At 43.5% G+C, this 13,840-nt stretch overlaps 1 protein-coding gene across 1 annotated transcript; it reads right to left on the bottom strand.

Annotated features, from left to right (window-relative positions):
• Positions 1-4,758: 4,758 nt before the first annotated feature.
• LOC122227812 (olfactory receptor 2A12-like) lies at positions 4,759-5,742 on the bottom strand. The gene has a single exon (XM_042952548.1). The coding sequence runs from the start codon at positions 5,740-5,742 to the stop codon at positions 4,759-4,761; it is 984 nt and encodes a 327-aa protein (XP_042808482.1).
• Positions 5,743-13,840: the final 8,098 nt, after the last annotated feature.

Below are 13,840 nucleotides of genomic sequence, written 5' to 3' on the forward strand. Positions count from 1 at the left end.
TAGTACTTGACAGAACAATTTGACCAAAAATCACAAGGACATAGATCTGAACAACACTGTCAACTCTTTTAATCTAATTGACATTTGTTAATCACTATAGCCCAAAACAGCATTCGTTTAAAGGGCACACAGAATGTTCCCCAATATAGACCATATATTGGGCTATAAAACTTCAAAATTTTGAGATCTTACAGAGTATGTTATTTGAACACAATAGAATTAAATTAAGAATCAATAAAAGAAGATATCTAGAAAAGTCCCAAATATTGGAAGTTAAACAATACATTTCTTTTTTTTTTAAATGTTTATTTCTGAGACAGAGAGAGACAGAGCATGAGTTGGGGAGGGGCAGAGAGAGACGGAGACACAGAATCCGAAGCAGGCTCCAGGCTCTGAGCTGTCTGCACAGAGCCTGACGTGGGGCTCTAACTCACAAACCATGAGATCATGACCTGAGCCAAAGTTGGTCGCTCAAGCGACTGAGCCACCCAGGTGCCTCCAAACAATACATTTCTAAATAATTCATGTATCCAGGAAGAAATCACAAGGGAAATAAGAAACTATTCTGAACTGACTGATAACAAAAAAACCAACATATTAAAATCTGTGGCTACAACTAAACCAATTCTTAGCAAATCTATAGCTTTAAGTCCTTATGTTAGAAAAAATGAATGGTCCTTTTTAAAAAATCTCAATTTCCACCTAAATAAACTGAAAAAAAAATCAGTGAGATAGAAATGGGCAAACTATAAAGAAAATCAATGAAACCAAAAGGTAATTCTTTGAAATGTTCAATAAAATTGATAGATCTCTAGGTCATTGAGGAAGAAAAAAATTAAACACAAATTATCACTATTAGAAGAGAGGAACTATCACACAGGTCTCACAGATAAAAAAAGAATAATAAGGGTATGTTCTGGCCAACTTTATGTCTGTTTTGTCTCTTAAAGTCCTCATATGAGTGAAGTCATATGATTTTTGTCTTTCTCTGACTAATTTCACCTAGCATAATACCTTCAAGTTCCAGCCACATAGTTGTAAATGGCAAGATTTCATTCTTTTTGATTGCCGAGTAATACTCCATTGTGTGTGTGTGTGTGTGTGTGTGTGTGTGTGTGTGTGTGTGTGTGTGTATCACATCTTCTTTATCCATTCATCCATTGATGGACATTTGGGCTCTTTCCATACTCTGGCTATTGTTGATAGTGCTGCTAATAAACATGGGGGTTCATGGTCCCTTCGAAACAGCACACTTGTATCCCTTGGATAAATGCCTAGTAGTGCAATTGCTGGGTGGTAAGGTAGTTCTATTTTTAGTTTTTTGAGGAACCTCCATACTGTTTTCCAGAGTGGCTGCACCAGCTTGAATTCCCATTAAATGTTTATTTATTTATTTTTGAGAGAGAGAGTGGGAGAGAGTGTGAGCAGAGGAGGGGCAGAGAAAGAAGGAGACAGAAAATGCTAAGCAGGATCCACATGGGGCTTGATCTCTGAAATCAAGAGTTGGACACTTAACCGACTGAGACACCCAGGCACCCCCTAAAATTAAGATTTTAGAGTTAAAAATGTAATTGTTATTAAAAATACATTTCTAGGTTTCACAGCACACTAGACCCAGATGAATAGAAAAACTAGTAAACTGGAAAGCAAGTCAAAAGAAAATACAGAAACTGAAGCATGATGAAATAAGATTATGGAAAATACATGTGTGAGACACATAGGCCATGATGAAAAGCTATAGAATAATATTTACATGTGATCTCAACTGTGACAAATGGTGCATGGAGACATAAAGCAATACACAAAGATATTAAGAAAGTTAAGTCTGAGGGGTGACATTGGAAGTATACTTTAGTGGCTTTATATTTTTCTGTATTTCCACCCTCAAATACATCCATGCATACAATAGCACTTCTTTTTTTTATTTAAAATTTTTCTTTAATGTTTATTTATTTTTGAAGGAGATAGAGACAGTCTGAGTGGGGGATGGGCAGAGAGAGAGGGAGATAGAATCTGAAGCAGGCTTCAGGATCTGAGCTGTCAGCACAGAGTGCGACACAGGGCTCGAACCCACAAACTGCGAGATCATGACCTGAACCAAAGTTGGATGCTCAACCGACTGAGCCACCCAGGTGCCCCCAATAGCACTTCTTAAAGTACACTTTTAGAAAATTCTAGTTTCTTTGACTAATAAATGTTCCAAGAAGAAAAAGCTCTGTGATCCAACAAGTTTGGTAAATATTGTGTTAAGTGGAATTAGCATAGGTGTTTTCCTTGTTTTTAGTTGTTCGTCTATCTATCCATTGGTCTTCTCAGAGTCTAACATCCTATATTGTACACTGAGAAGCATGAAGAGGAGATCAGTGTCTCTGAGGTTATTTGGACAAGAAATCTTTTCCTCACAGAATGTTTCACAGGACCAAAGTTCCAGGTAACAGTCCTTGGTAAATACTTGTCTAGAAGGGAAACTTGAAGCTCTTTACCATAGCATGCCAGGCTCTATCTGTCATATCTTCTCTCCCCTGCCTGGGTCTGGGTCCCAGCCATCTTGCCCATTCTTCATAATCCCATGTCTCTAGGCTTTCAATACCTTGTGTCCTCTGTCTGGGATCCCCTGCCCCTGCTCTCTGCTCTCTTCTCCATTTATCAAGCTTCTACTCATGCTTCCAGCACCCAGCAGAAATATGGCCTCATCACTTCCTCAGAGCTTGGAACATCACAGTTAGTACCTTATGGCATCCTTGTCTTATACTTGTCTCTCACCACTAGACTGGGACTTAGATTATCATGTCTGCACCCACAGGGCCCAGCACTGGGCTTGCCAGATAGTAAGCATCAATGAACGCTTGATGAATGAATGAATGAATGAATGGTGCCAGCGTCATAGCTAACTTTCTTTTCTCTGACAGGATAAGTATTTCTCAAGTCATCTTAATTTCTTTCCCCTATAAAGATAATATATACTGATTGTAGAAATTTTATAAAGTAGAGAAAGCAAGAAATAAAATAAAAATCACTTACTATCTTACTACCTGGGGATATCTTGTGTTAACATGTTAACATATATCCATTCAGGGTTTTATAAACAAATGTAGGAGTATTTTATAAAAGTTGGATTAACCTTATATGCATAACTTTATAACTTGACTTTTTTCTACCGAACATTATATCACACTTTTCAATGTAACTAAATATTGCTTCGAAACATGATATATGGTATCGATTGAATAGCATGTAGTAGAGTTGATATATCGTATTTATAGTTGTGTCCAATAGCTCTCTGATGAACATATTTTTAGATCCAACTTGGTCTGCATTTCTGATTTTGTTCTTAGGACAAAGTCCTAGAAGTTAAATTTCTGGACTCAAGCATATAAATATTGTAAAGGTTCATGATATATATTTTTATTAAATGAATTAATTTATATATAAATTTTTCACAACTGTATTGGTACATAAATGTTTAATGCATAGAGGCATGATTACTAGTATTATACTCTCCATATAACAGATTTATTGAGTACCTACTATGTGGAAGGCACTGCTCTAGAAGGGTAGAACCAAGGATAATCTTTTCAGCAATGAGTGTGGGTGTCCTTCCCAGAACTGAGTATCACCATTTTTCTTATTTTGCTAGTTTGATAGGTGGAAAATGATATCCCACTTATTCAATCCATGTTTATTAATAATGAAAGCAAACTTTTTTCCATATGATTGTAGCTGAACAACATTACTCCTTTTTATATCCTCTCCTTTTTGTACCTGCCACTATTTCCTACATTTTGCTAGTCCTAATTCAGTAACTCTATCACTTACTGGTTTTGTCTTCCCTCTCTGGCTTTTCCTGTGAAGTGTCTATTCCTTCATTCATAAAATACCTGTTGAAGGCCAGTATGTGGGTAGCATGGGACTAGATCCTAGGGATCAACTGAATACTCATGGTCCTGCCTCATGGAAGTTGCTATCCGGCAGAGAATTCATATGTTGAACTGCATGCCTTTGTTATGAAAGAGAGGTACTGGGTGCTTTGGAATGCTCACTCTGGGAGCTCAATAAAAGACTTCTTTGAGGAGCCACAGTTTAAGCCAAGATCTGATGGATGAACAGGAGATAATAGCATAACAGGATAGGATGGAGGTAGGGTGGAGTTAAGGGTGAGGAGAGAAAAAAGAGCATATGTGGAGCCCTGAAATGGCAAAGACAGAAGTCCAGTTGACTTGTAAGGAGGGAAGGAGGAACAGAGAGACCTGAAATAAGTCTCAGGGGGAGGTCATTGGGACCAAATGCAGTTAGCCTCCAGGGATCCCAGCTTGTTTCCAATCTGCATGTCCAAAACAAGTACACCACACCCCCAAGTCACTGCAATGACATTTACTTTATTCTTCCTTCCAGGTCCAGGAATCCTCCAATGTCAGTGCCTTTGCCCTTCCCTCCAGCTAACCTAACACCTTGTGTGCAGTTCCTGTAGGGTAACGAAACTTTCTCAAGATTCAGCCACAGGGCATACCCCAAAGCTTATTCCTTTTGTCTTGATAATAGACTTAATGGCTTAGGATGCCCCTTCTTTTGTTACCTGTTGAGACTTTAAAACAAAAGGAAGCTGAAAGACTGATGTATCTGGAAGATATGTCACAGTGACTAGTCTGTCAGTTAAATCATGGGCTGTCTGCCACCAGCTGTAGAGAGTTGAGATTTGGGGCCAGGGCTGTGTGTGTCCTGGTGTTGCTGGGTCATGCAAATGAATGTTTAGGGCATTGACTATGCATCATGAGTCTTGCTTCTCTGTTCCCCAGCTGTCCTTCCCTGGAAGGCCCTGCCCCAGCCTGTCACCTTGAGGAAAGCCCTCTGTATGTCCTTGTTCCGGAGGCTGTAGATGATGGGGTTGAGGAAAGCAGAGATAACATTGTAGAACAGGGCCAACTTCTTGTCCTCTTCCAGGGAAGCCTCAGAGCCAGGCTTCATGTACATGACCATGGCTGGCACACAGAACATAGTGACCACAGTGATGTGGGAGGCACAAGTGGAGAAGGCCTTCAGTCGCCCCTGGGCTGAACGGATCCTCAAGATGGCAATGAAGATGTTGACATAAATGACAAGAATGAGGGAGAGTGGGACCAGGATGACAGTAAAGCCAAGAATGAAGTCTACCTGGTCATTGACTGAGGTGTCTGCGCAAGCCAGCTTTAAGACTGCAGGAACTTCACAGAAGAAGTGGTTGATCTTGTTGGAGCCACAGTATGGCAGACGCATGGCAAAAACAGTGTAGACAAGAGCAGAAATGACACCCCAGAGTCCACAGAAAATGACCATTACTCCACATAACCATGGGCTCATGATGACCTTGTACCTGAGTGGGTGGCAGATGGCCACGTACCTGTCTATAGACATGATGGCAAAGAGCCACGACTCCATGATGCCTAGCACCAAGAAAATGTACATTTGGGCCACACAGCTGGCAAAAGAGATGGTCTTCTTCTGGCTGGCTAGATGTGCCAACATCTGAGGCACAGTTGTAGTGGTATAGCCCACATCTAATATGGAAAGGATGCCAATAAAGAAGTACATGGGTGTGTGGAGGTGTGAATCCAGGCAGATGAGGATGGTGATTAAGCCATTTCCCAGAATAATCAGCAGGTAGGTCATCAGGAAGGCTGAGAAGAGCAGAGGAGTGGTGCTGGGGTTGAAGGAGAAGCCCAGAAGGATGAATTCAGCCACAAAGGACTGGTTAGTCTCCTGCATCATGTTCTACTTCTAAATGAAAAAGAAAGGAACCAATTCAGACAGAGAACTAGCTAAGCTATGCACCAAGGTGAGAGTTACTGATGGGGTTGTGGTAGTAGTGGTCAGTGTCCAGTTATGATTAGACACCATGACTGTCTATTTTACCTGCTCTTGGGCCACTGCCACTACTCTCAGGAGACCTATGAAGAAGAAGATGTCCTACTGAAGACATTAATTTATTTTCCACTTTAATTTTACCTTCAGTTTGGCCTGAGCTGGGCCATCTCTCTGACTACCCACTGGCCCCTTCCCAGGCCATGGTATGTTAGAAGGCTCACTGAGTTCTAAGTCCTGGCTCTATAGTTGACTGAGTGAATGGCCTTGAGCAAGTCCTTTACCCCACACCCTTGCCCCCTTGAGACTACTTCCTCAAGTACAAAATTAGAGAGTAGTTGTCTCCTTGCTACAAGTTTGCTGCAAGAATATGATATCCATGATATATGATACCAAGGAGTGATATTTTGTCATGAAAAGCACCACACGAAAGGCCTACCATGGGGTAGGTGCATGGTGAATGTTAACTGCATTCCTGGATGGTTCTCCACACACAGGACTGAGATTCAGGTTGGAGCTATGCAAGCAAATTTCCTGAGAAGTACCCCACCAAAATTGAAGCTTACAGTCAATTCACCGTCCCAGATGCCCACCTTCTGTCACTTCTCCCCACAACAGCCAGTATCTCATTCTTTCTTTTAGCTTCTTACTCACTCTCAGCTCTTTCTCAACTTAACTTCCCTGAGCCTCAGCTTCTTCACAGAGAACAGGGAAAGGACAGCCTCACCAAAGTGATGTCATGTGTATCATTGGTTCTTAGGAACAGGAGTAATCTTCATGGTGTCAGTGTTTCCCTTTCCTGGCACCAATTTATCCAACCAACCCTACTTGTTCTCTAATCTTCTTATTCTCCTTTGGAGCACCATGAATCAGTCTGTACAAGAGCCTGCTATACATTCAATACATCAGATGGTTTCTTGACTTTGACCGAAGGACTGCACACACTTTGGACCTCCTATATGCTAAGCACTTTTCCAGAGTCTTCACAGACATTATTCAATAGCTGTCAGATAGCTGGAAAATGCCTATTTTTATTAAATTTCTACCTTTCATGAAAGAGTCTTTGTAAGTCACATTCTTTCCCCAGGGAAAAAAGGAATAAGGTAGAGACAGTGGGCTCTGCTTGAATCTTAGCTCTGGCTTTACTTGCTATGTGACATTGGGCTGCTAGTTTGTTTCCTAAGCCTCAGTTTCCTCACTGTAAAACAGGAAAAAAAATACCTATCTTGCAAGCCAAATTCTTCCTGAGAGGAAGTTTCCTAAGGACCCAAGATGGGAATATTCTACCTTGGGACCAATGGTGGGAAAATGTGCTGCCATTTCTACTTCTAATTTTTTACACACAGTTGATGAATGGACTGACTCTTTAATAGTCTTATGTTAAAGAGTGTTTAATCTGGTTGATCCATGCAGGGAGGCTGAGGGCAACTGGAATGAGCTGTCTATAAACCAGCAAAGTGTACCCAAGGATACTGTCCCATAACCAGGATCTTGGGTCAGAAATGCAGGCTCCCTGAACCCCTGGTTCCCCATCATTCTTCCCCTGACTGTCTTGAGGGCAAAACATTTTTTTCCTGGGAAGAAAAATTGCCTGACTCTCAGTGATTATAACCAGAAGCCCCATGTGAGGAAGAACAAAGGCAGACATTATTATCTATTGTGATGAGCCTGAGCCTGGCCTCTGTTCCACTATTTGGGTCAAAAATAAAGAATTTGGATTTTGAGCTGTAGCTGACAATATATCTTGACATTCACTCCCCTTTGAGCCTCATGATGAATCTGTGAGATGTATAGGATAGATGTCATTATCTCCACTTCACAGATGAGAAACTGAGGCTCAGAGAGGGAATATATGGGGAAAATGGAGTATCACTCATTCTGCAGCAGTGATCAGGTTTCCTATGTGTAGCAAAACCATAGCTAATCAGAAGCAAACTAATCTGAGTCCTCAATTTACTCAAATGTTTTCTGTTTTTGATTCTTAGGGGGAAAGGCAAAACAAAAGGCAGAGAATCTTGTGCTGGGCTTAATTTAATGTTATGATGTATGGGTATAGATGTGTGCATGCATGAGTGCGTACACACACACACACACACACACACACACAGTGATGGCATTTTTAAGGTGAACGAAGTCATGCCAGTCAGAAACCTCAGGAAATCTCCTCAGCTCCCTTGCCATCCCCCTACATCCTTTCTGATTCCAGGTTCTATTGTTGTCACCTCCAAGATGCCTCTCACGTCTACCCAACCCTCTCCTACCCCATTGCCACTGTCTGGTTCAGACACTGGCACCTGTCTCTCACCTGATTTCATCTCTGTCCTCCAGCTGGGTACTTGCCCAGCCCATACCCTACCCTAGCCCTCAGAGCATTCTTTCTAAAACAAAACTCTGACTTGGCCACTTCTTCCATCCTTCAGTGGCTCCTTTGTCTACTGGGAAAAGTCTAAGATAGTTAGACAAATACCCTGGCTTCACTCCTCAAAGTCAGACTTTGTTTTGATCACCAGGCTCCAAGGCAGTTGCTGGGCTGACACTTTGAAGGGTTCTTTGGCCACTGCAGGGGTTGACACAGAAAGCATCCCCGTGACCCAAGATGCCATGTGCAGAGAGCAGACCTAGGAAGGAGATAAATCGCAAGTCATAGTAGGAGCTTGTCACAGAGTAACTCCTGGAACCCAGCAGGTCACCTTGGACTCTATGCTAGTTCAACGTGAGCCGAAGCAAACTGGGAAATTCTGCAGGTCAGACACAGCCCCATGAGCAGCTCAGCCTCAATGCACAATGTTCCAGTTTTCCGCTGTAATCTCATTACTTAATATTGAGCCCAGCATAGTAAGACCTAATAATTGCTTGCTGAATGATCTACAGACCGAGAGACCTTGGGAAGCAGAAAAATAAAAAAGAGAAGAAGAGATTACAGGCATTGCCTCTCTCCCTACACTTTTCTTTCCAGTTTATCAGAGATCTGAAGAAAATTACCTGTGTCCGGAGTTCACGAATCTCCTTGGGAAAAATCAGGGCACAAGTAGGTTGAGGGAAAAAGATTGGGAAAGCTTGCACCAAGTGTTATGAACCTCTATTGTTTCTCTCAACTCTTATCTTAATAAATAATAAAAACCATAATATTATTTTAAATAATATAATTTAATAACTAATGTAATAACTAATAATATATATTATGTCATATATGTATACATGTACAAAACTATGTAATAATGAATAATAATTTAATATAATAAAATATTAGTGTTGTTATTGTTTGAGCAACTCACTGTGTGCCACACGCTGTAATACATGTTTTACATGCATTGTAGCTGGGGTGATAGCTGAAAGATTTAATAATAAATATTGGCACCCTCTGATCAGAACAGACACCTGCTGTAGGAAACAGGAAAAGCCACCCTGCGAGTGGGTGCTATTGCTGTGCCCATTTTACAGGTGAGGAGAGTGGAGACACAACTTGCCCAGAGTCACAGCTTCGGCCGACTCCAGAGCCTGGGTTCATAACTTGGGCTCATAACTGCCTCTGTGAGCATTTCTGGCAAGAATGTAGTTGGACTGACCCACCTGGAAACAGATTCTCCTGTTTTCTCCTCACCAATTATTTTCTCACTTGCTTTCTCATTTCCTGCCTCCTCCATGGTGGAAGCTGAAAGGAAAGGGGACAGGAAGGGCAGAAACCATGGCCAGAAAGCAGGGTGAGTGAAGCTGGGGCAGACAGCCCTTGAGGGCAAGCAGATGCAGGGAGGCAACAATGCCAGCCATGCTCCTAAGGATGTTGCTGCCTGCTCCGCTCACAGTGACACAGCCATATAGTGACCCTGCCTGAGCCCATGCATCCCCTCTGTTCTCCTTCCCATGGTCTCTGTCCTCCCAATGAGCTTTAGGAGGAGAATGAGCACCCTGATGAGAGGTCAGCAGACAGGCAGGTGATGCCAGAGCTGGCCCTTCCCCACATGTCCTCCTTCTACTGCATCAAGTAGCCTCCAGAAGCCTCCATGCTGTATGGAAAGAGGAGAGAGCATTGCTGTGGGGTATGAGGGTAATCAGGGCCTTCTCTGAGGGCCTGGAGTCTGCTGCACCAGGGGATGGGTGGGATGAGCCATGGGAGTCTGGTGGGATCCAGAGAATCCTGAGAGACTGAAGACAGAGCAGGTGTGAGTAGGGGTCTGAAGTGGCAGCTCCTTATCTAAGGGCAGCAAGAATGGATGAGGGCATAGACCAGAGACCCAGACTGGGCATAACAGAGATGTAGAAGCAAATCAGGAAGAATCAGTGTACACAGATGGACAGACAAGGAGACAGAGGACCACAGTGGCAGGAAAGAGTATCACTAGACTGGAAAGGGATGGAAAGTGAAGACAGAATCTTCAGGTCAGAGAGGAACCTGGAGCCTGGCCTCAGGGAGCAGGTGTTGGCCCTCAGGGGTCCCTGGCAGCTGTGCCAGGAGGCTTCCACCTTCACTCACCCCCTCTTGCCAGAGCACACTGAGCATGGAAGCCAGAAACATACAGCCTCCCCAAGCACTGCTGGCAGATGCCGCCTTCAGAGTAAGACCCTGCCCCAGCCCATGGCACTCCCAAGCCTGGTCTTGCCCTCCCAGCCAGGGAGGGCAATCCCAGTCCCAGCTCAAGGTGGGGCTTGAAGTCCCAGCCTGAAGGTGGGGTTGGGCAGGAGTCCAGAGCAAGCAGGCTCTGGGTCTTGCTATCATATGCTCTGGATTGCCAGTCCCTCCCTGAGCCCTCAACAACACCCCACAGATCTGCTCTGGACAACTTCAGACATTCACCAGACCTTGGGACTGGAGGCGATCTTGGAGAATTTAATCCCTGCCAGGACACACATTTTCTCTGCAGCCTCCCTGGCAAAGGATGCTCCATCTCCTGTTCATAATCTCCCAAGGACAGGAGGCTCACTACCTTTCAAGGAAGCTTACGTAGCCTTGACTGCCCTTCAGGAAATCCTTGTACTGAACTAAAAGCAAGTACTTCTGATATCAGTGTTGTGTTCTCTTAAATACCTCTTTGCCCCTCCACCCTCCTGCCTCTCACCACAGCCTCCTCTCTCCTCCAGAATCCCCCGTTTGTGTTACAATGTGCTAGCCCTTACCTGCCCTACTTTTCCTTGTGAGGGTACGTGGGGCTGTCTGCATTGCCTTCCTTGCTCTTGATAAGCCCTCATGCTCTGATCAGCCCATTTTCCCCAAGCTGGAACCTTGTCATACCCAGCATCTCTAATGTGGGGAGGCACCCCCAGCAGATGCTTCACACTCACAGCACAGGGAAGGCCCCACCCTTCTGCTCAGCACCTAAGGGCTCCAATGAGCAACCTCTGGGGAAGCAACTGGTGCACAGAAGACCCAGGGATTTGCAGTCAGACAGACTTAGTCACTGTGACCTGGACAAGCCACTTAGCTTCCCAGAGCCCTTGCTTCCTCTCTGTAGAATGTAGCTGTGTTCCCTAAATCATAATAATACCTGCTATTGGGTTTTGTTTGGGTATGGGTTTGTGTAGTCATTATGGACCAGCCATTTGATACCTTTGCAGCATGATTATCACCATTTTACAAATACAGAAATGGAGACTCAGAGCATTAAGGAGCCTGTGTGGAGCTGGGACACTGAGCGCAGTTTTTTTTTTTTTTTTAATTTTTTTTTTTTCAACTTTTTTTATTTATTTTTGGGACAGAGAGAGACAGAGCATGAACAGGGGAGGGGCAGAGAGAGAGGGAGACACAGAATCGGAAACAGGCTCCAGGCTCCGAGCCATCAGCCCAGAGCCTGACGCGGGGCTCGAACTCACAGACCGCGAGATCGTGACCTGGCTGAAGTCGGACGCTTAACCGACTGCGCCACCCAGGCGCCCCACTGAGTGCAGTTTTGTCTGACCACACAGGCTGTGTTCCTAACCAGTGCTGGTCCCAGTATTGTGATCAGGCACAAGGCAGACCAGAGGCAGGAAGTGCTGAGGCATCTCAGGGGGGAAGGGCAGTCTCATGTGCAGTGGGAGGTGGTTGGCTAATGAACGCTAGACCCCAGAGCAGCACTTTTGAGGGTCGCAGGCTCTTCAGGGGCTTCTGCTAGGCATACATTCTCCTGGGGCTAGGGAAAGAAAAGGGGAAAGGGGCCAGCATTTATTAAATACCTCCTGTGTGCCCAGTATTTCACAGGCATTGTTTCATGTAATTCTCCAAGAAGCAAGTTATTTCCACTGTATCGACAAGGGCACTGAAGTTCAGAGAAGAGAAATGACTTACCCAAGGCATTGGATGAGTTGGAGGCAGCGGGATCCCAATGTAGGTCTGCCATATCGTAAAGTGCCTCTACCATACACTGCTTGGGGGTGGGGGAGGATCACAAGCCAGGACCACCCAAGTCTCTCGTCTGGGGATAGAGTCTGCCCTAAGCTTTTCTGATTCCCCCAGTTTGGGCCGCAGGCTTTCCAGGAGTCCCGATTCTGAGACTTCCACAGTCAGATTCTGAGCTACAAGGTGGTAGAAGCTGAGTGGGAAATAGTGATTCCTGTTCTCAGTCAAGAGGCCATTCTACTGTGGATTCCTTTATATCTGGAACAATCCCTGACAGAGTCTTCTCTGTTTTCTGAATTACAAAAGTAACCCATGTTCATCAGAGAAATTTCATAGACATAGAAAGGTAGAAGGAAGAAAATAATTACCATTCAGTTCCTTCGATGTCACTAATGGCTTCTAGATGTTTCTCTCTAATTTATTCTGTGTGTAAATGATAGTGTCTTCTTTTTTCTTATCTCATTCATATCACACTTTACATACAATTTTATTGTGACAGATGCTACTTGGTTGACTCTCCAATTCCCCCTTCTTCGCTCTCAGAACCACATTCTTGCTGCCAATGATTGTTTGAGGCAGTCAATACCTCATGAATGGTCCAAGCCCAAATGACAGTGCTATTTCTTCCTTTCCCAGAATCCCTTTTAGTGAGGTGCAGTCACATAATTTGGTCCTGTCCAGTGCAACACAAGGGAAACTCAGCTGAGGAGTTATTGTGAAAAAATTTCTTTTCCTAACAAAAGGGATAGAATGACAGTGATACAACCCCTCCCCCTAAAACTCCCTTCCTATCGCCATGAATACAAATGCCATGTCTGCAACTGGGCAAGTCATCTTGAGACTGTAAGGAAAAGGCTCAGAGAATCACATGGGTTCTCCCACTAACACTATCCAGCTGTGAACTAATATGAGTAATGTCTTGCCTCAAGACTTCTTGTTCGGTGAAGAAAAATAATTCCTATATGTCTAAACCACTGTAAGTTGGGGTTTCTGGGGTTTGTATGCAAATCCTAATGGATTAAGTATCTATCTTTTAAAAAACTTAGTATTATTTGCTAACCCTTTTACCATCTACCCATATATTCTTTGTAACCATTATTGTCAAGGAATTATTCACCTATTGTTGGATATGTAGTTTTAGTCCTATTTTTTTTCTATTATAGATGATACCAAACTGTATATCACCATAATATATTGGTTTCCTGGCACAAGAAATTTGTTGAGTTGAGTTAGTTACAAAGTAGAAAGACACTAGTTTAGGGGCACCTGGGTGGCTCAGTTGGTTAAGTGTCTGACTTTGGCTCAGGTCACGATCTAATGGTCTGCAAGTTTGAATCCCATGTCAAGCTCTGGGCTGACAGCTTGGTGCTTGGAGCCTGCTTTGGATTCTGTATCTCCCTCTCTCCCTGTCCCTCCCTTGCTCACACTCTGTCTCTCTCTCTCAAAAATAAATAAACATTTTTTAAAAAATTTTAAAAAAAGAGACGCCAGTTTAAGACTTTTCATTCCCAATCAAGATGAAGTAACAGAGACCAGAATTACTGTCCCACCTGTAATAACTAAAAACCTAGACAAAATACATGAAATAATGTTTTCCAAGACATTGGACATCAGGCAACAAAGAACAGTGATTTTGACAGAGGAAAAGCAATGGGTCCAGCCCTGCAGTTGTCCCAGCTTACTGCTCACAAAGTT

The sequence above is a fragment of the Panthera leo genome, chromosome C1, assembly GCF_018350215.1.
Source record: "Panthera leo isolate Ple1 chromosome C1, P.leo_Ple1_pat1.1, whole genome shotgun sequence".
NCBI lineage: Eukaryota > Metazoa > Chordata > Mammalia > Carnivora > Felidae > Panthera > Panthera leo.